The sequence below is a fragment of the Penicillium cosmopolitanum genome (genome assembly GCF_028827165.1).
Source record: "Penicillium cosmopolitanum strain IBT 29677 chromosome Unknown utg000011l:1.0-3548175.0:1.0-3550911.0, whole genome shotgun sequence".
In the NCBI taxonomy this organism is placed as follows: domain Eukaryota; kingdom Fungi; phylum Ascomycota; class Eurotiomycetes; order Eurotiales; family Aspergillaceae; genus Penicillium; species Penicillium cosmopolitanum.
The window spans coordinates 3,374,679-3,393,729 of NW_026622681.1; the positions used below are offsets into that span (position 1 = coordinate 3,374,679).

A 19,051-nucleotide genomic window follows, 5' to 3' on the forward strand; every position below is an offset into this window, starting at 1 on the left:
ATTTTAGGAATATAACCCGCATTTGGACGTACGCTTGAACAAAAGATCAGATCTACGTCACATTACTCGACGATGCTATATAATGCAAAGACAATGCTTTGAAAGTGGGCAGGAGGTACCAGCAGCGGCTGAGCGACGGCATACTATAAGCAGCCCCGAGGAAGTGCGATCTATCTTCACGATGAAGCCCCATTGATGTCGCGAGATCAGAGCAGCAGATACTCCCAGAACAGCATATCGGCAGTCATAATATCTGGAGCGTGGTGTGTATAGGATCATTCAACAGTGCCATTGATGTTTCAACGTTGATTTCAGTGCTTCTTCATCAGCAAACCGATCTAATCGGGCTGCCAACGTTGGGATTATGGCTTCGGCATAGCCATGTCAAATAGACTGGCCTGTGATTTCCTATGCTTTTCAGAGCCGGTTATCTTTCGTGACCACAGATTCATGGGCTATAAATGCCTTATTCATCATCGATTTCTGAGAAAATAATTTTTTTTCTCCACCCCATACCCACCACATCTTCTCTGGTCCAACAAGGTAGGCAACGAATCTCGATGTAAAACACCAACACCTGCTGATCTCAATGACTTTCCAGAAGAATATCACGGTCATCACGAGCCTACAGCCAACCGCCACGATTTAGACTCCACCAGTCGCAAGACTGAATCTATGTTCTCCGAAAAAAAATCAAAGCCTAAATCACCGCCAAGGAGGCAATCTCCTGGAGCTAAGAGAATGTCTCCTGGAGCAGTTCCAACCGCTGCAAGAAAGACTTTGCCTCGCCCTAGGAGAATCCCAGGACATATTGGATCAATTCAAAAAAAATGCGTGCCTAGCGGTCATTTACAACGCCCCATCGATCAGTGTCAATCTCAGTCGTCACACTCAGAAACAGAAGACTTGTTCTCCAACTCGCCTTGCCCCCGAAGTTTTTATTGCGACTTTGCGAGTTTTGATTCAAAAAATTACGATGTATTGAAAGCTATTTGTAATTATTTGGTATCTTTACACCCCCAAGAACCTAATTGTGGAGCTTCGATGATCCTTGCGCTAGTGAAGCGAGCCAAAGGACCCTATCGGGAAGTAGACCTACCAATCAGCATATCCATGGAAACCGACCCACTACGCTAATCTGCTTGTTTAGACCTGGCGACTACGAGCACCAACCTTGACCCAACAGAAGTGCTCATGGCATTGTTGGGATTGTAATCGAGGCTGACTGTATCCATTCAGGGGCTTTGCGCCACCCAATTTCGGTTGACAAGTACAGGCGCATAGAGCAGTGACCATGCACACTTCCATGAACCGTGTTATGGCTTAATGTAAAACGTCCTGCCATTTAATTCCATGTCAACTTCCTTAGCTTCTAAGAACAGTTTGACTGCCCAGCATAATTGCTCTATATTATGGTTCACTCTACTTCTGACTCGTCGAGAGCAAAGAGTGGCATGCGTCCACCCCTCGCTTCAGCAAATGCCCCATCCATGGCCGACTCGCTGCCCAGAATCAACTCTGAATTCGAGGATCTGCGCAATCGTATGGCCCAATTCACAACAAAGTTTGACGCAGCCATCGAGCGTAGACGTAAACAGGTCCGAGAAGATCGTGACCAGTTTCATGTCAAGCTCACTGAACTGCAAGGTATGAAAATGAGTCATTTTGTTTTGCCTTTGATTTACCTCGCTTTGATTCTGACGATTGGTAAATTGGGCTGTAGAAGATGAACGAATGATACAACGGGATATCGAAATCATCAATCTCAAATCCCAATCTCACGAAGAGACCATACAAAACGAAGCCGCAGAGGCTACTGAAATGCATGCTGCAGTCTCGTCTATCACCAGTGAGCGTGACTCCCGACTTGCGAAACGCGACCATCTCAAACAGAAAATTGCGGAGATACGGAATTCTATTGCCCAGAGGGTTGAAGCGCAAAACGCTCATGCGAAATACCTAGAGGTGCAATCCCGCCTGAATGATCCCGAGCTGGCTTTTTGGCAAAATAATCTTTCTCTACGGATAGAGGGGGCTGGGAGGGAAGATCGGTTGAAATTCATTTACACTCATATCTCGGAGAAGGATTGGGAGAATGAGGCTTGGTTTGAGCTGGGGATTGCTAGTCGTAACTATGAAATTTTCCAGACCGAGCCAAAGTTGGATCGTGATGCTTTGGAGAGAGAGGTGAATCTTGTGAATGAGAATCGGAATTTAGGGGCTTTCCTCAAGCGGGTGCGGACGCTTTTCGCAGATACAATGAATTAGGGAGATTTTGGGCTTTGGAGGGATCGATTGCATTTTCAAGCTTTCTTTTTGCAACCGACAATTATATTAGGTGCCTAGATAGCAATTACCATGTTAGTTCCGTATTTCTTAATAAACCTGTCGCACTAATGTACTAATCATGCGTCCATCACAGAAGAGAAGATTTCACCACCAGTTCGGCAAATGAGGCTTGTTCATCAATCGCACAGCGCGGCCTCACTTTAACGAGGGGCCAGTGTGGCAAAATGGCCTAGGCAGAACAAATGCCCTTCGGCTGAATATTGGTCGACGTGCCGATCAAAAATTAATTTGCAGATTAATGATGCGGCCACCTTTTCGAAAATTGACTAGTCTGTAAATCGATACCTGGATGGAGAGTATCGGGCAGCTAACCTAACCTACGTGGACGCTTTCCACAGTTTCAGTGTCTTGTGCGGGTAATCTTCTGAAGGGTCGGTAACGTACGCTGTCGTTGCCAACTGGAATCATCCGGTACACGCAACGAGTCCCGGGATAAGAGACACGAGAAATTGAGTATATGCGGGGAAGCAGAGTTCAAGGTTTGTTATTAAGGGAGTCATGTAGTATTAGAAAGAAGAAGAAAAGAAGAGGACCAATTGAGTAAAGAGATTCGGTAATGGATACGGCTGTCTCAACCGCATTTTGAGTGAAGAATTAACAAGAACTGCGACGTTGACATCGAATATTTCTTGGCTGTTCACAAGTCGCGTCCTCAACCCGACAGGCTTTGACCCATTTATAATTCGGGTTTTGAAGCCCTGGTCGCCTGGTCCACACCCGCTTTTGGCTCCTGTAAGCCCTGGCCCTAGCGACCCGCGATCTAAGTAACTGAAGATCATGCTTGGAGCGTTCTCCCTGCAATTCATGCCTTCCACGGCCAGACGCACAGTCTCTGTTATCCGGGGTCTTCTGGTCCGAGATGCTTGGCTTCTGCGCTTCATCGCATGTGCAGTTGTTGTCTTCATCACCATCAGTCTCTTCAGAGTCATCCTCATCTTCATTTTCATCCTCCATATGGGCCATCGCATTTCTGTTCACAACCTTAAATCAGCAATCATTTCACGGGTCTTTAGCATGGAGTTCCGCACGGAGTTCCTACAACTGAAATACATACCCTTCGGGTAGAGCAGATCGTTTCATCATTCTGGGCTGACGGCCGGAAAGCGCTTTTCGCAGGCAGGTCATGCTAGCTCGCTCCTGCGTCGACGATGGTCTGGGCTCTTGGTCCACATTTCTCATAGCATATTTGTGAGAAAGCGTGTGCCCGACTGGAAAACCCGGCATTGTTGCAACGCTCGCATAGTGCCCCTGGCCATTGAGAAATGGGGATATACGAAGGTCAACCAAATCACCCATCGGGGTTCTCGGGTAGGCTTTGGGAGTCCAGGGCCTTTGCATCAGTATGACTGTCATTGCAATAGCATCATCGTTATGCTCACGAGTATCACGGCCATTGACAAACCTTCTGTGTTCTTTCGCATAGGCACAACTCCACTCCCCAGAGGGGTCTTGATGCCGTCGATCATGAATCAGCTGATTAACATGGGCACGCCGCTCATCCGACAGAGCCTGATACTGGCTTGCCGCGGAAATCTCGAAAGCTCGATCGTAGATCATACCATAGAATTCAGGTTGGGTAAAATCCATCCGAGTGCGCTCTACCCGAGCCCATGTCGCACTCTGTTGCGGGAGAGGATCGGCTCTGAAAAACAGATACCCGTCATAGACGTTGCGAAGTTGGGGTGGGTTCATGGCTGTGGTGGGTAGATGCAGAGTAAAATGCAATTCGCAAGGTATGTGAGGGTTAATAGGAAATTTCTTAAAGGTCAGAAAAAACTTTCCTCTGTCGATCTTTACTTATACTTTTCTGACCCCAAAGGATGGGGCATTTTCAGGAGTGCCACCGGATGAAATGACGCTAGCTCTAACATCAGCCAATGATTGGAAGGGATAGATTGATGAGGCTGAGCTGCTGAGACAAGCCAGATAGGCGCCAGAAATGATTGAGGGACGCAGCCCATTACCCAGGCGAAGGCCATGGAGCCACTAGTATCAATGATGCAATGATGTAGGACACCGAAATGAGCAGAAGCCTAGTATAGCTAAAGAGACGGTACGTTGACGAATCATCCGTATACAACTTTGGTGGGTGGGGGCGTACGGGTTGAATTTTATTCATCCAAGCCCTTTCACTAAAGAAGCAGCCTTGGCAACTTCTTTAGCCCGACGATATTTGTACCATTGATATTATCGATACTGCGGGTGGCACTTTCATCGGGCAATACTCTGAGCTGTGGAATTCAGCTATATAATCAGTGGGCGGGAAGAAGAGTGTAGGTCTACGCAGTTCGTGATAGACCGGGGTTCTAGCCGAAAGATTTCTCCTCTCTCTTCCGTGCATCCTCACCCGGGCTATTCATACCGTACCGAAGCTCAATCAAGTACACTACTTGTCGATTTCAGGTTGGAAGGCTGGCACCGAGTATGAATTGTTTGTCTGATTCTGCATACGATTGCAGGTCGCATCATGTTTACATATGATCAAATGGTGGTGGCATTGAAAAGTACTACGATTCACCAGGACACAGTGCACATTATCCTTTTACCCGGTCTAGCTATTAAGGAATGCTACTTGGCTGAAATTAAGCCAACATCTGTATACCTAGGTCGTGGATATCTATTAAGAAGGATCGATCGAGGCCGAGACCCAACAAGGTAGGCTGCGAATACGAGGAAATGACAGCGTGTGGATAACTGTTAGGATGCAAGAATGGGACAAGGGAACAGTTCATCTCTGAGGTGGAAGGTTACTCTGCCCTTGCCACCACTGAGCTTCTTCGGCAACAGAGATCAATGTCTGTATCTCAGCTTTGGGACGTTGGGAGCAGCGTTAAGAGCTAGTTGGTTGCAAATAAATTCGGGAAATGTCCATGAGCCTAGAACAGAATGCAATGTGATGGATCCACCAGACTTGCAGGGATCGTTCAAGGCTCCGCTCTCAGGGAAATCAGCGCTGACCCTTGGCCTCCGTCGGACAAGTACCGGAGCTCAATATTCGAAGCGGGTTAGACAGACACCGATCTGTCACCAGAAGGAATTGGCGAAAGTAGTCGAGTCAGTGCCCCAAGTGGCGAATCATCTCGAGCCAAAAGTAGTCTACATACAGTGCCGATAGAGATACGCTCGCTCAGTGGCAAAGGAATGTTGTGTGATCAACCAGAAGAGTGAAACTACCTCCACCTGGGCGAGACAAGCGGGCCGATCTATCCTGTATTGAGGTGAGCTCGGTCTTCGTGCTTAACATTCATTCCAGCGGCATTGCCATTTAAAGACTATGGATCAGCATCAGGGGGCACCGGGGTCCCAGGAATACCTCCACCTGTTCACGGATACTCGGAAAATTACGAAACAGCTCTTAGGTAGGAGACCACATTCTCACATGTGTTCCAAACATCGCGGGCCATGGTATTCGTGTTCCGGCCTTGTGATAGACTCCTGCCATGATCAATGATCACGCCCCCCTAGACTAGTGTGAGTACACTCCTCCCGATCTCATGTACCGGGGCTCTCTGTATACCAGATGACAGAAACGAAAGCGTGTTGACCGAGTATTTTCTTTTGGCACAGTCGTGCAACTTTCAAATTAGGTGATGCTCCAGCCTTTGACGATGATTTTCGATAGATACGGACACCTTCCTGCATAGGATCCGAGGTGAGCATAGGATATTGACATTCTACGCCCTCAATTGGCCAGTACAAAACCCGTTTTATCGTGGGAAGTTTCGCCAGGGGACCAATCGGCGTGCTTTTATTAGAAAATTGGGGCAGGTTCTAAGCTACTTGATCATAAGTCGAATCTGTGTCAGCCGGCGGGACTAGACTTGAAAACAAGACCTTTTCATTTCCGCAATTGAGCTGGCGCTCTAATTCGATAGCCGTTGGGATAGAGCCCAGACCTAATTTCGGATCGTCAGACGAGGTTCATCGAGAACCAGACAGGCAGCTCCTCTAAGACTTACACATAGTGCGGTTCCTAAGATCCGGGCCCCAATCACATTACTCACTCTGATTCTTGAACTACGAGGGAAATTGTTCGAAGGACTCAATACTTGATCATAAAATCGAAACTGAAAAATGATATTTTGAGCGAATTTGTGATGGTCTATTCTGGTCTAGAACCACTAAATCGCCCCTATTGCATTGAACGAGGAGTTTAAGGTGAGAAGTCTTACCCCAATCTGGCCTTTCAGGGACCAGCGAGCCCACATACACAAAGTCAGAACCCATCTTCCTAGACTTACTGATTACTCGCCGCGATTTTCCGGTTTCCAATTGCTTGTTACCCCGAGAATAAAGCCGCGCGATGAAGGATCTGCGAAGGTAAGTCGCATTGCCTGGTCCCGTTGGAATACCCCACTGAAATTTGCAGTCGTGGTGCCTATGATACGACAGGCGTTAAGAAGCCAGGTGCTCCCCCTCCACCACCGAAATGATATCAGTCTGCCGGTGCTGGAACATAAAAAAATGGGCTGCAAGCTGGTTAAAACCTTGAGAGGAATGCAGCAGGGAAGTAGAAGATGTTTGATCCTTGTGGTGGATTTTTTGCCCCATTTTGCCGCGTGGGCGTGTCAATAAAGGTCCATGCATTCCGTTGGTGCGTATTCAAATGTGCTGTGAGATATTGCACCACTACTTCCAAGTCGCACTTCAGGCTTCACTTCCCAACGATGATAATGCTCGTGGCCTGGAGGTGGAATTGATGGAATATCCACAACCCAATGGAATCACATCCGGGTAATTTTTTTCACATAAGTACACAGGACATTGATGATTGGTGTTGGAGTTTTTTTTTTTTAATTCTCCACGCATATCTGAACAATAGAAGTGTTATCTGACAGCGCCCAAATCATTGGCCCTTAAAGAAAAGAATTAACGCTGCTATCTAGTATTATTTATTTGCTATCAACTACCATCCTCCGAAAGCCCCGATCTCATGACCCTACGACCCGATCTCATATCAACACCATCGTGAAGAATGGCCAGAGAAATACCATCAAGGGTTTATATGTTTTCTGAGCTAGTTATTTGTGGAGAGAAATACTGCAATAGCATTACTTGGCTATGGGTGGGCTTCAGATCTATATGCTTGCGAAGTGAACTCGCAAGATCACCGCGAATCCCATCGACGACAGATACGCGGTGGCTCGAGATGGCCTAACGGATTCATTGAAGACGCTCCCGAATTTGGTACAGAAAGTTGAGCTCATGGGAAGAGAGGCTATCGAGGTGTCCCTGGAAATATTGCAATGCAAGCTCCGCAGCCTGGTGTGCCTCGTCTTTTGTGGGAATATTAGGCCGCATGGAAAGCTGCGTTTCCATGTCGATGACAGCATAACTGCAACCTGCAACGCTGTTCAACTGATCAGATCGTGCTGCCACTCGGTTGGCATGATGTGGGGTCTTTCTGAGTATGTTGGTGGCCTGGCTATCATTGCTGGATAGAGAGTTATCGCTTTGGCATAGAGACTGTGACACCGGCCTAACATGGCACATCAGCAAGAGAGGGAAGGATGAAATGACAGAAGAAATACATACCACCTTCTCGAGTCGCTAGATGGCACCACGTTCATGTTCATCAATGACGTCCCTGATTTCGGATTAGGAATGGCTTCCTGGGATACTGGGCGTGCAGGTGTTGATCAAGTTAAAAACGTTCTTCGAATGTTTCTCCCCAAATCATCGGAAAATCGGTGATGAATGTAGAAGTTATTACTTCGATACATTGATATGTTGATTTTTTTCAACGATTTTGTGCGGGAGTACTGCCAGCTTAGGAGAATAGTTGTAATTCAGTCGTCACACCTAGAAAAGAGATCACCAATTTCCCGCTTCGCCCGGTCCCCGGACTTTTCATTGCGTCTCTAGAGTAGGTTTGATTCAAAGAATTACGATGTATTGAAAGCCATCCGTAATCAGCTGGTATCTTTACATTCCCAGAAACCGCATGGTGGGGCCCGATGATCCTTGCGCAATCAGAATGCAGCCGAATAAACCCATCAATCCAATCCCAGCCAGCCTAAAGATCTAGACCTCCGACGATGAGTGCCATCCTTATATCGGAAAAAGTAACTACAATATTCCTGGGGGCTGCACTAGATGCCCAGGGGCTCAGACGACTGGTGATTGGCCCACCACTCCGGTCGCACAGGGCCAGCGATCATGCAAATGATGGACAGCGTCTGCAGGTTGGTATATCTATGACCCCGTCGCCTGGCACTGGCTACTGGCTCATGATGGATTCCCAATTTCCTTTGATCAAGATGGACGGCATATCGCAGGCTAGCGATGGCAGCCAGAAAGGTTTATTCCATTCCCATCACCACACTCACAAGCTGTTATGCCTTTACTAACTGAGATGATACTACAGCCATGCACAAAGCACCTTCTTCGTCCTTTAGCACTGCGTCTACAGAGCACGAGGTCTCCATGGATAATCCAAGTGATGAAGCCGACCGAGAGGTAGAAGAATTTCAAGCCAAAAAGAGAGATTGGCGCAAGAACGAATTCCAACAACTTCTCAGCCGTGAGACTGACAAACATCGATTGCACTGTTTTGATCTCGCTACTAGTGGTGTCTCTGCGTCCGGAGTACAGAGCACTTCTCCTAGAGCGGAAGCCCCTATTCCACGCGAAAAGCTTTGGGAAATAGGGCTGGATGAAATCTTAAACAAAGGCCCTTCTAAGGTCGCTTGTGACCTCTCCCAAAGAAGCCTCGAGAAATTGCTGCAGATCCCTTACGGCAACTTCGTTCGGAGAGCTTTGGATCTACCCTCTGACCAGATCAAGACATCCCTCTGGACATATGAAGTTCTTGATGCCAAGCTTTATTTTGATTTGATCAAGTCCCCGCAGCATCTGAACCAATTGCAGGATCTCAAACAGGTAACTCACGTTTACAGTCTGCGCCGCCTATCAATGAATTTTCTAACCATGGATAGAGCCTGGCAAAGCTTAAAAGCGACCCTCTAATCTATGCCACTATTGACTACACTTGGCAAGAGGCCAGCCGAGCAGTACTCCAATGCCCGGCATATGAGGGCCTGAACGGAGCCGGAGTAGGCGGATTAGCCTTCAGGTTAGAAGCAACTCTTGACAAATTTATAACCCGACCCCTCCAGGAGGTTCTTGAGAGAGCAGACTCGGCGGAAAGGTTATTGCAGGACTTGCAGGTTTTGGGCATCCGTTTGCACAATTCTTTGAGGCCACTTGAGGCAGACTGGAGCACGCCACTCAACAACAGAAACGATTTTCTGGAGCAATTGCGATGGAACGACGTTCCAGCTCTTGCGAGCCTCATATCACGCAAAGACATGGCTCTCTTCAGAGATTATGTGCCGATCGCCTTCACCAAAGATGGAGCCCAAGCGCGTTCCATCTTGAGCTCCCGGTGGAACCAACTGATGGTGGATGTGAAAGAGTGCATGGCTGCTGGGATTGGGCTGGAATCTAAAATTGATGGTCTTGCTCAGGTATGCTGGAACCGTCTCAATTTCAATATCAATTCTGACAGACCTTTTCAGGCCCTCCACACTACTTGCAACTACTATTCCTTGACAGCTGTAGTGCAAGGTATACAAGCGAGCGGCTTACAAACAGAATGCTCGCGCAAGTACGGCAAGCTGATCGACCCCACTGGTGGCTATCAAGCTTATCGCAGCGGCATGGGCGGGAGCCATGCGTTGCATTTTCTTTTACCTGCATTGTCCGCATTTGCGCGGAAAGATTTGACTTACTTAGAAGTGGTTACAAGGGATCTTTCACTTTACATCGAAAGTCATCGCGGTCCAGAGGATTCGCCCGTTAGATTTAATTTCTTGGCTATTTTTACTTCCTGCTTCAGATGCTAGAATAGCGCAATCACACATCCATGCATTAGCAGGCACAACTGCGTTTGTTTCACTGACACACAAATTACGACCCATCTCGGTTAAATAATTGCCTGCTCCTCGGCAGCTGTAATTTCCGGTGCAACAAACCTAGGTCGTGTGTGATTAGTGTTGAGCTTGCATCTTTCTTCCTTGTGGTAATACCTTTTCTTTGTTTTGAACACATAGTCAGTCTTCAAATATCGTCTATTGGTCCAGCGTCCCGGTTTACCGCTTCCAGGGGGCAACTCTTCGATCTGGGAGAGCCCCATTGCTTTGAGGTAGGCAGAAAGGAAGTCTGCCGGGGTCTTTGATGATAGACCCATGTGTGTTTGATCGTTCATTTCCCAACAATGAATATCGAAATCGGCCATCTTATTGAAATACCCCAAATCATGGTCAACACATTCGGGACACACGTGCGCCATTCCGGAGGACAGAGCAATTCGCAGATATATCTGGATCTTAGATTGCAAAATGTCTTTTGTCTGTGAGGCGATTTTCTCAACGATGACGTCTCTTGTAAAAGCAGCGTATCGTTCGCGTGGCAGCTCGAGTTCTAGCTCCTCATCTGTTGGTTTCCACCCAATGGTTCTACCGTAGCTGCGTCGGAATTCAGATTCCTCTCTCTCCGAAAGACCTTTATGATCTTCCGTGCCCTTTAATTGTTTGAGGTGGTTGCTCAAGTCGCTCATTCGGGAGTATGACTTGAAACATGCGGGGCAGACGTAGCTTTTGTCCGCCTTTTTCAACATGCCTTCCAATATGAAAGCCCTTTTTTCGTTGTTCGACATGGGGGAAAGACAAGAAAAGAATGACTAGGCAATCTTAGCATAAACATTTAGTTGATGCAGAAGGTATTTATTGGAGATCTAGGGACATATAGCCAAGTTCAAGAACACGTTCTCTATCGGGCTTGTAACAATACTTGGCCTCCATTTAGCTGTTTGATACAATACGTTTACATCGAGTTTTCATGTTCCTGACAAGGGCACTGAAAAAGGTCTCAAATTGTCACAGCCAAAAACCACGAGTACCATTACACCATTGTCATTCTCCTCTGAGCCCGACCATTTCATCTCCATCACCCTTCACTCGGCTAAGGGTCTTCTCCGCCACGACTGCATAATACTTTCCAAAGCCTCCGAAAAACCATCCAAAAGCCTTGCAGTGCTGACCATTAGTCCAAGAGCGACATATTCTCTGGATGACTTTTGCACTTTCAACGCATCTGGCTGCGTAACACCGAATATGTGGCGCGGTGTCTCCGTGAAGATACTTCTCAAGGAATGATATATAAACACAGAGAAGGAGATAGTGGAGCGTATATTGCAGGATGTCCAGTTTCACAACCCGAACTCCAAATTGTGGATCAGAAGCATTGAGCTCACTAGAGAACTCGGCGAAAGATGATTCGATGTAAGACAGCTGACCAACAAGGCCGAGTAGGTTCCATGCTGAGAAGAGGCCGCACCGTGTATTGTACATAATGTTGTCTGACACTTCGAGTAGCTTGAAATGAAACATGGTAAATTGATCTTCCAATGGCGAAGGTTTCTATGAGTGCATTGTCAGCCTAAAAATTCCAATAGAATTATGGCAGTGGGCACTGACTAAATGCCCTCTACTTTGAAAGAATTCCTGCTCAAAGGTACTGCCATGTACCTGCTGGCTCATGGAGAACAGCATTTTGAACCTAAACCAGATATTCCGACATTCCTCGTAAGTTTGGGACCGATCGCAGCACGGCTTCCGGTCTAAGACGTCCGCCATATTACAAGCCATCTCAAGATCCACCGACACGTCATTACCGCGATGAAGTCGACCGTAAATGATGAGTATCATCGCCTTCAGCGCTGTCTTCGATGGTTGGAAAGGAGGATTGTCTACCAATAAAGAATCCCAAGCCGCGTTTTCATATCGCTTTGATAAGACGCTAGAAGCGGAAATTCTGTCTGGGTGTTCCTCCGCTTGGCATGCGAGTGCCAGGACAGCGAAAAGTAGGGATAGCCAGGAGAGAGGTGCGACATCGGGATGTTGATGGAAAATCAGATATTCCTTCTCAAAATCTGCATGAGACAAAATGCAAAATAGCTGGTTATCTGTTAGCAGAAGAAATCATCGTCGGTCAGGAATACGAAACTGGAGAAACCAATGCAAAATATCGCCTTTTCAAGTTCTCGGTCATTTCCCAGCAGGGCAAAGCCTTGAGCGGCTGCGCGAATATGACATCTTCGCGATCTAGACTGGTATCGAAATCATCGTCGGTGCCGCTGAAGTCTAAACTGGGAGTCGAGCTCAGATTCGAGAGGGTGCTCGTGTTATCTCCGGGCGAAAGCCGGTCAGTCGCATCACACGGTTCCTCTTCGGCAGGCGACTGTCCCGTGCTTTCCCAATTGTCTTCAGCTACTGGTGACACCGCTTCCACGAAACTCCCTGCTTCCTGACATGGATATTCACATGCGTCTCCAATCTTGCGAGACGTACATGTTCCACAAGGAGGCCCGTTACCCCGGCAACGAATTTTCCGTCGTCGACACGGCAGGCACGCAACTTTCCTCGCTCTGAAAAGCAGACGCCTGGCTCTTTTGCCAGATTGGCGCTGTGTGCGGCCGTGCATTTCTTCCAGTCACGAGTAGCAGCGAATAAACAGTCACCCGGGAATAATCTTTCAATTCTGGACCTGGGCCACTGGAGCTTTATAATATAGCGAACTTAGTGTACCTCTAGTCTTGTTGCCGAGTCGAAATAGGGTAAAGGATCTTGTCTTTTATGAGATCCGATTCTTCCATGTACTTTTGTTTTCTATTTTCAGCCGTGGGGGGGGGCCGAGTATCGTTCATTGCTGGTTTAGCATAAAAAACTCCAGCTAGCTCAGCTAAGCTTCCCTGTTTAGTCACACAACCAAGGGCAAACAGCCGCAACGCAGTGACCCTCCAAATTCCAGGAAACACTAGCTGAATGTCTAGCAGCCGCACCTCGACCCGGGACAGGACTGGCGAAGCCTCATACTTATCATCCGCGCGTGACATCATGCGATAATTCTCTCCAAAGCCCATAGCAAGTTGAGTAAAATGTCCTTCATCTGTACCACCGACTTCGGGTCTGCTCAGCCTTGTATGCATGATATCTAAGAGGTACCTCAGGTCCTCACCGCAATGGACATTGTGATTTGGCATTTTCATGATCACGAGAAAAACCTGTGCCGGTGAGAAGTCGGTCCACTGGATATCCAACGTACATTGACATTGGGTATGAAAGCCCAATGTAGGCCATACAGAGAATCTACCACTGGTTTTAATCACATCGAAGCAAAAGCTACTCCATTAATAACTGTATTGGCCATTTGACTCAGAATTGGCATACCTGCTATATGTACACCGTGCAGGTGGATAGACTTTAACTTCCGACGCGCGTTGCATGGCTTTAGTGACTGGGCCAAAAAAATATTGGTTGCAGTGAATTTTTTAGATGGGGAATCGGTTGCTTTATACTCGAGACATTTCCGTGTAGATATTCGTCTTCGCGGCTGCTGATCAATGCCCTGCCACGACGAGAGAATATGGGCTACGGAATTGGCTCAATAAATTATCCTTCCTGAATCCCACGTGCGTCATTGACTAGAACTTGATCCTATTCAAAGCTTTGTAGAAATTTCCTTCCCAGATTCCGCGTGATTATTTGCTATGCTAAATCTACCAGAAAATAAACGAGAGTATTGGTGGTATGTAGCTAGCCGGAAACTGAGGCCCATAGATTCAATCCTTCATGTTATCTCTGCTCCTCATACTCTGCAGGCCGACCTCTTCGGTCGATTAATGCAATGTGGTCACGAGACATGTATATAAACAGAAACCGAAATTGACACGACAGTTCAAACAGTTACCAACTGTATCCAGCGGGTACGTCGAATCAGATGCTATCTCTGATCGCTCTGCAGTGGCAGCTCGGGCAGAGGGTACTCCATGCAAGCACCATCGTCCTTCAGCCACGAGAAAAAGTCCAGAAGAACATCTTTGTTGCTTTGGATCATGACAATTCCTGCTTTGTTCGTATCGCTCGGGTCGTAAAACATGCAGTTTTGAACTTGTTCTTCTGTAGCCCAAACGTAGTCGAGATGTTCGTCGTCCCTCAGCTGGATTGGTTTTTCATCCGAGCCACGAGGCCCGTCATGTTCGTCAGACCACAATCGTTGAATATTCATTTTCTCGCTAGTCTTCGCTATGGCCAAATATTTCGCCATCCAATTTCCTCTGTGAAGGAAAGTGACACGGTAGACCCGGCTCGAAGCGGCCCAGAGTACCAATTCAGTTTCCTCAGCAGTCTCGCGCACCATGGTCCCCAAAATCGTCCCGTCTTCCGACAGTGCCCCACCACCTGGGGTCTCCCAGGTCCAAGGAAAGGAATTCTTTTTCAGCTCTCCATCGTCATCTATACCATTGGGAGAGCGCTGGCAGAGTAAGATGTGGGGCGTAGACGGATTATCTGGACGAAAGCCAAGTATTATGGCACTACCACTGACTCTCTCGATGCCATTGCTTTGGGCGAGGAGCGCGGAAAGAGGAATATCGATATCTTCGATAGATAGGGTTGTGTATGATATGATGGGGTGAAAGTCTATGGACTACATTTCAAAACCGCCTTGGAGATATTTATATTCTCAGAACCATTGAAATAAAGTGTGATCCGATAGCGGAGGGCTTATCGGTCTGCAAATGTATGTTTTAGGACTTCTACGGCCTCTGCATAAAGGGAGTGGCGAACACGACGATCCATGGACCAATCTGTCTATGCGCCTTGACGAAGTGACCGGTCGACCTGTCATAGTTGAGTGCCGCAGAGAATGGCCTGGTGGGAAGAGCGAGAGTCGCCGCACTTGTTACATCGGACCTCTTCCTACGTCGGAAGAAGCGGTCAAAGGAGACACAAATATCTCATGGAGTGACCTCGACCCGGTCGAAACTATCGCCGAAATATTTACCGAGTACCCCAACCAACGGTTATGTCATTCTTATCATACCGAGTTCAACCACGCCTGCGATCAACACTCCCGACGGGAATTCACTACCGCGCGCACCAAGTTCCACACTTACCATCTATCGGCGGCAACATTTTTAGATCTCGTAAACGACCCTATAACGGAAGAAGAATTCCAATCTCGAGACTTTTTCCGCATACGAGCAGTATCCAGAAAACCCAGGGGCACAATCGATGATGAAAATGGAGCAGGTTTGTTGTTTAAAACACAAACTGGCGTCGACGGTCGGCCCATTCATGGCTCGGAAGAGCGATTTACTAGTCGAGGTGTTCGTCTTTGGCCATCGAAAGATTCACGCTCCAGTGTTATCACACTTCTTTATCCAGGCACACCAACAGGCACCGTGAGCACCGTTTCGGATGAGCGATCCATGATATATTCGATGTCTTCCCCGGTCTCCTATCAGGCCATAAATATCTGGTACTCATTAGCTTTGATCCGAAGATAAATTTCATCAATGCACTTACTCGGCGTACCTCAGAGTCTCCTGACTCCCTCAGTGATGATCCTCGGGAAAAGTCTTTAAGCGGCTCGCTTATCAGCGTGGAAAGGCCTCTCTACGAGGCTATACGGAAGGGATATTGGCTTCGATGAGCACTTTTCAATTTTCTGCATCATATCATGGCGTGAATTCGACCGAAGTAGATACCAGATATAATATGCTGTGGGATGACCAAGTTAGCCGTCTGATTTCTGATGGTTATTGATTTGGGGGATCTGAAATGGTCGAAGCGGACTCGCCCTTTTGAACCTACGTCTGGCAACACACGGCATGGTCTGAATTTACATTGGGAAGGTGCATTTTTTTCTCCATTTTTCATATTAGTAAAAGACTGTATTTCTGATATCATTACTTGTCACATCTCCTCTGATACTGCCTCATTGTATGAGTCCACGGCACCGGTCAGTCTCTATGATTGTAACTCATGCTTCTCGCAAATTCGAGAAACTCAAGGATATCCTATCTCTAACCAATTTGAAATGACAAACAAGAAAAAGTCAAAGCGGCCTTAGAATAGACGAAGTTCTCACGAAATTTAGACTCCGGCTTCGGAAATATACCTGATATATGGTCTACCACCGCTGGTTGTTTGCAAGGCCGATGATACAGTAAAAAGAACGAGTAAAAGTTCTCAGCAGAGAAAATATAGAATTGATTGAAATTTCAATTCTCAATCAGCAGGATCGAGTTACCAACATTCAATGGGTGAACACGGGAGAAAAACACAAAATCCAGGTCAAGCAACCTTCTCAACAACTTGCAGAAGTTCATATGCCGACCCAATCTTGGGAATCTTGTCCAGCCCGTGACAATAAATCGACACTTCCATTTGCCACCAGTCATTCTCACCACCACCATTTGCCGGAAAAGGGGTCACCGTCTCCATTGTTGCGAGCTTTTTCTTCGCGCCCTTAGTATGAGATTCGACGAGCTCTCCATTCAATATCCAGACAGAAACATCTCTCCAGAGTAACTCTAATAATTTCATAAAGTAACCATTCTGGTTGGCAGTAAGTCCCGGGGTACTGAGCTCAATTTTCAACTCTTTATTTATGTCTGGCCTGATCTCCTTTTTGAGTCTAAGAAGGCCTGGGCCTGACAGAGCTAAACATATCTCCGCCAGAGTATACTCGTTGTACGAGGCAGGGAAGATTTTGGTGCATTCGATGGCAAGATCGCGTTGAATCGGAATAAACCTTATTCCTCTAGATGTATTCTTTTTGATAATAACGGTATCTTGGAGAGTGAGCAGGTGCCAGCATAGCAATATTATTCAATGACCTACCATCAGGAACATTTTGTATTTTTAGCATGATGTGTATTGGAAGAAGATATTTCTCCGGGTGGCTGCCAGTGAATTAGTACTGAATGTATTCATGGAGAATCGAAATAAGGACACACCAAACAGCAGACTTCTCCAATCCTAGCTTGATAAGTTCAGAATGTGCACTTTAGTTCCTAGTTATATAGGCTCCTTATGAAAAAAAAAAATGAGTTATCAAAGGTTGCAGAATCGCTACATCAATATGTACAAAAATCACTTGAGACATCCCAACTTGGTGTAATTATCAAAGCAAGTCTTTATGTTCTGACTTTTTGACCAAAGTTTCTGCTGCTTTCCATCTTATCCTAAGCACTATGCCGACTCTTTGCAACATAGAAATAATATAAATTCTAAAATGAAAAGGTTTTTCATTTCTCACAGGCTGTTTGCATTCGTTTGAGAAATTTATGATAGCACTTGATCTAGGTACTTAAAATGAAAACATCATCTTTTTTGTAGATCAGATCAATTTATTCTAGCATATTATTTTCCCAGGGCAATGCCACGTAACGCTTGAGGCTCATACCTCAGAGGAAGGTATAATACCTCTAAGTTTCCCAGCACAGAATCAAAATTTCATATTTGAAATTGTTTTCGTCTTTTTCGAATAATTTTTTAGTGGGGATTTAATCAAGCGAAAGAGATATAACGAACCGAATTCTCCGTTTTCGTATTTCAGCTCAGTTTCCCTGATAGACAGCATATGTTCAAGCTCTTCATGCTCCGATTCTTCAAATGTTTTTTCAGCGCGCTCCAATGCACGACGAAAATATTCAAAGGGCTCTTTGCGCAATTTTTTGACAAGCGTACTTATCTCGTCACGCCCGGTTTCAGTCATTGCTTCCTGCTCTTTAAGAAAACCCATTAGCTCCCTCCTGTATCATACGCGATAAGTCTTACCGGCTCCAATTCCGATAAACTCCGGTCGCTTTAGTTGATTTAAAAGCGTACGTATAGCTTTTTGAGAAAGTTTTGAAAATACAGATCTATAATATCGATCTAGCTCGTCGGTTTTGCTGTACCGGATGGTCTTGGCTGAGGGGGCCATTTGGAATTCAACGGCGAGCGGTGGATTGCATGCGATCAATCTAGAGTAACTTGCAGCCCCTTTTATAAGACTTGAAAAGTGATAGCGGTAATTGGAATGATGGCTTCTTCGAGTATCTATGTGGTCTGTCCAGGGAAGACCAGGTGAGCGACATGGTTCCCAGTAGTTCCAAAAGTACATTTATTGAAGTGTAAATTAAATACGAGCCTATTATTATTGACAGAAAAGAGGTTCTTATTTTTTACCGAACAAACGATCTACCTCGAAAATTCTCTCCTGAAGCTCTGCTAAATGCCAATGTTGATCATCTTTCCTTTCGGGGTAGCTAAAGTAGCAGCCTTCCAGGAGGCTTTGGCGTCTGCGCACTTCCTGTGCTTCTTCCTTGGCGAGTACCGACAGTCTTCTTATATTTTTCTCGAGTACCTCCTTTTCTCTAGATTGATCAAAAAATATCTTGGCGGCCAGAGAAATTCCAAGCTCTGACATGAACATCTCTAGCATGCGTTGACGCAAGCCGAATGGTGGAAATTTTGCGTCAATCAACCCACTTGCAAGGACAGCGAAGTATGCCAGGTCTTTGTCTTGGTTTAATTTCAAGCTCTCATTGAGGATCGTATATGTAGATTCATCTGCCACCTCATCGATATAGCTCGCAAATGCTCGTGGTCGAAGGGGATCAATGCTACTCATTCTTGTGTTGTAGTTTATGGAAATATCCCAGGAATACGAAAGATTGCACGTTCTTTAGAGAAAGAGTAAGGTAATTTTTCTTCTTTGGAAATGGGGTGGAAGAAGCTTTTAAGCAACATGATTAGAACTAGCTTGTGTACACTGTAACAATCTTGTATCAAATCGCAATAGTTGTTAGACTTGCACAGAAAGAATGCTTGGAAGAGATTCTTATCAGAGCTCATCATGGTTCTCG

The 19,051-nt window shown here is 46.3% G+C and overlaps 9 protein-coding genes across 9 annotated transcripts; 3 read left to right on the plus strand and 6 right to left on the minus strand.

Annotated features, from left to right (window-relative positions):
- Positions 1 to 1,412: 1,412 nt before the first annotated feature.
- On the plus strand, positions 1,413 to 2,268 carry N7509_012728 (kinetochore Spc25 family protein; the record flags this gene model as incomplete). Its single annotated transcript, XM_056637365.1, has 2 exons — positions 1,413 to 1,647; positions 1,724 to 2,268. 2 exons carry the CDS (start codon positions 1,413 to 1,415, stop codon positions 2,266 to 2,268), a joined length of 780 nt encoding a protein of 259 aa, XP_056483395.1.
- Positions 2,269 to 3,384: 1,116 nt separating this feature from the next.
- Positions 3,385 to 4,041, minus strand: N7509_012729 (uncharacterized protein; the record flags this gene model as incomplete). The annotated part of the gene is made up of 1 exon (XM_056637366.1): positions 3,385 to 4,041. The coding sequence occupies one exon, from the start codon at positions 4,039 to 4,041 to the stop codon at positions 3,385 to 3,387; it is 657 nt and encodes a 218-aa protein (XP_056483396.1).
- Positions 4,042 to 7,512: 3,471 nt separating this feature from the next.
- On the minus strand, positions 7,513 to 7,919 carry N7509_012730 (uncharacterized protein; the record flags this gene model as incomplete). The annotated part of the gene is made up of 2 exons (XM_056637367.1): positions 7,513 to 7,783; positions 7,885 to 7,919. The coding sequence occupies 2 exons, from the start codon at positions 7,917 to 7,919 to the stop codon at positions 7,513 to 7,515; spliced, it is 306 nt and encodes a 101-aa protein (XP_056483397.1).
- Positions 7,920 to 8,718: 799 nt separating this feature from the next.
- On the plus strand, positions 8,719 to 10,196 carry N7509_012731 (uncharacterized protein; the record flags this gene model as incomplete). Its single annotated transcript, XM_056637368.1, has 2 exons — positions 8,719 to 9,231; positions 9,288 to 10,196. The coding sequence occupies 2 exons, from the start codon at positions 8,719 to 8,721 to the stop codon at positions 10,194 to 10,196; spliced, it is 1,422 nt and encodes a 473-aa protein (XP_056483398.1).
- An 80-nt stretch (positions 10,197 to 10,276) lies between these two features.
- N7509_012732 (uncharacterized protein) lies at positions 10,277 to 10,909 on the minus strand (the record flags this gene model as incomplete). The annotated part of the gene is made up of 2 exons (XM_056637369.1): positions 10,277 to 10,325; positions 10,380 to 10,909. The coding sequence occupies 2 exons, from the start codon at positions 10,907 to 10,909 to the stop codon at positions 10,277 to 10,279; spliced, it is 579 nt and encodes a 192-aa protein (XP_056483399.1).
- Positions 10,910 to 11,264: 355 nt separating this feature from the next.
- N7509_012733 (fungal specific transcription factor domain-containing protein) lies at positions 11,265 to 13,393 on the minus strand (the record flags this gene model as incomplete). The annotated part of the gene is made up of 5 exons (XM_056637370.1): positions 11,265 to 11,771; positions 11,829 to 12,308; positions 12,367 to 12,657; positions 12,702 to 12,836; positions 13,193 to 13,393. The coding sequence occupies 5 exons, from the start codon at positions 13,391 to 13,393 to the stop codon at positions 11,265 to 11,267; spliced, it is 1,614 nt and encodes a 537-aa protein (XP_056483400.1).
- Positions 13,394 to 14,133: 740 nt separating this feature from the next.
- N7509_012734 (uncharacterized protein) lies at positions 14,134 to 14,550 on the minus strand (the record flags this gene model as incomplete). Its single annotated transcript, XM_056637371.1, has 1 exon — positions 14,134 to 14,550. The coding sequence occupies one exon, from the start codon at positions 14,548 to 14,550 to the stop codon at positions 14,134 to 14,136; it is 417 nt and encodes a 138-aa protein (XP_056483401.1).
- Positions 14,551 to 14,929: 379 nt separating this feature from the next.
- On the plus strand, positions 14,930 to 15,700 carry N7509_012735 (uncharacterized protein; the record flags this gene model as incomplete). The annotated part of the gene is made up of 1 exon (XM_056637372.1): positions 14,930 to 15,700. The coding sequence occupies one exon, from the start codon at positions 14,930 to 14,932 to the stop codon at positions 15,698 to 15,700; it is 771 nt and encodes a 256-aa protein (XP_056483402.1).
- A 2,660-nt stretch (positions 15,701 to 18,360) lies between these two features.
- On the minus strand, positions 18,361 to 18,816 carry N7509_012736 (uncharacterized protein; the record flags this gene model as incomplete). Its single annotated transcript, XM_056637373.1, has 1 exon — positions 18,361 to 18,816. One exon carries the CDS (start codon positions 18,814 to 18,816, stop codon positions 18,361 to 18,363), a length of 456 nt encoding a protein of 151 aa, XP_056483403.1.
- Between the last annotated feature and the right edge of the window lie 235 nt (positions 18,817 to 19,051).